Source organism: Apaloderma vittatum, unplaced genomic scaffold (genome assembly GCF_000703405.1).
Source record: "Apaloderma vittatum isolate BGI_N311 unplaced genomic scaffold, ASM70340v1 scaffold30495, whole genome shotgun sequence".
In the NCBI taxonomy this organism is placed as follows: Eukaryota; Metazoa; Chordata; class Aves; order Trogoniformes; family Trogonidae; genus Apaloderma; species Apaloderma vittatum.
This window is the reverse complement of record NW_009719354.1, coordinates 333-668: the sequence shown is the minus strand read 5'-3', so window position 1 is coordinate 668 and position 336 is coordinate 333. Positions and strand designations below refer to the sequence as shown.

At 58.0% G+C, this 336-nt stretch overlaps 1 protein-coding gene across 1 annotated transcript in view; it reads left to right on the top strand.

Moving 5' to 3' along the window:
• Positions 1-336, top strand: part of LOC104274856 (serine/threonine-protein phosphatase 6 regulatory ankyrin repeat subunit C-like) — a gene marked incomplete at both ends in the record, with an annotated part of 4,171 nt that overhangs the window by 3,549 nt on the left and 286 nt on the right. The window contains one exon of the mRNA XM_009870607.1: positions 73-184. Coding sequence (XP_009868909.1) covers positions 73-184 — 112 coding nt within the window. The remainder of the gene's footprint in view (positions 1-72; positions 185-336) is intronic.

Here is a 336-nt window from a genome sequence, read left to right as displayed (position 1 = left end):
GGGGGAGTTCCCTGCCAAGCTCTGCCTCTCTGATCTCTTTCTTGCTCTCCCTTTTTCTCTTGCTCGTTGCAGTTGTTTGGAGTTCCTGCTGGATAATGGTGCTGACCCATCCCTCCGGGACAAGCAGGGATATACCGCGGTCCACTATGCAGCTGCGTACGGCAACAGGCAGAACCTCGAGCTGGTGAGTGAGCTGGAGAAAACCCGGGAGGAGGAGGGAGGCACCCCCTGAGGGGTGGGTCAAGCCCTGCAGTGTCCAGGTCTGTCCGGGGTTTGACGACCACAGTGCCGGGGTTTGACCAAGAGGAGGGTTTGATTAAAAACTGTGGGCGCTCA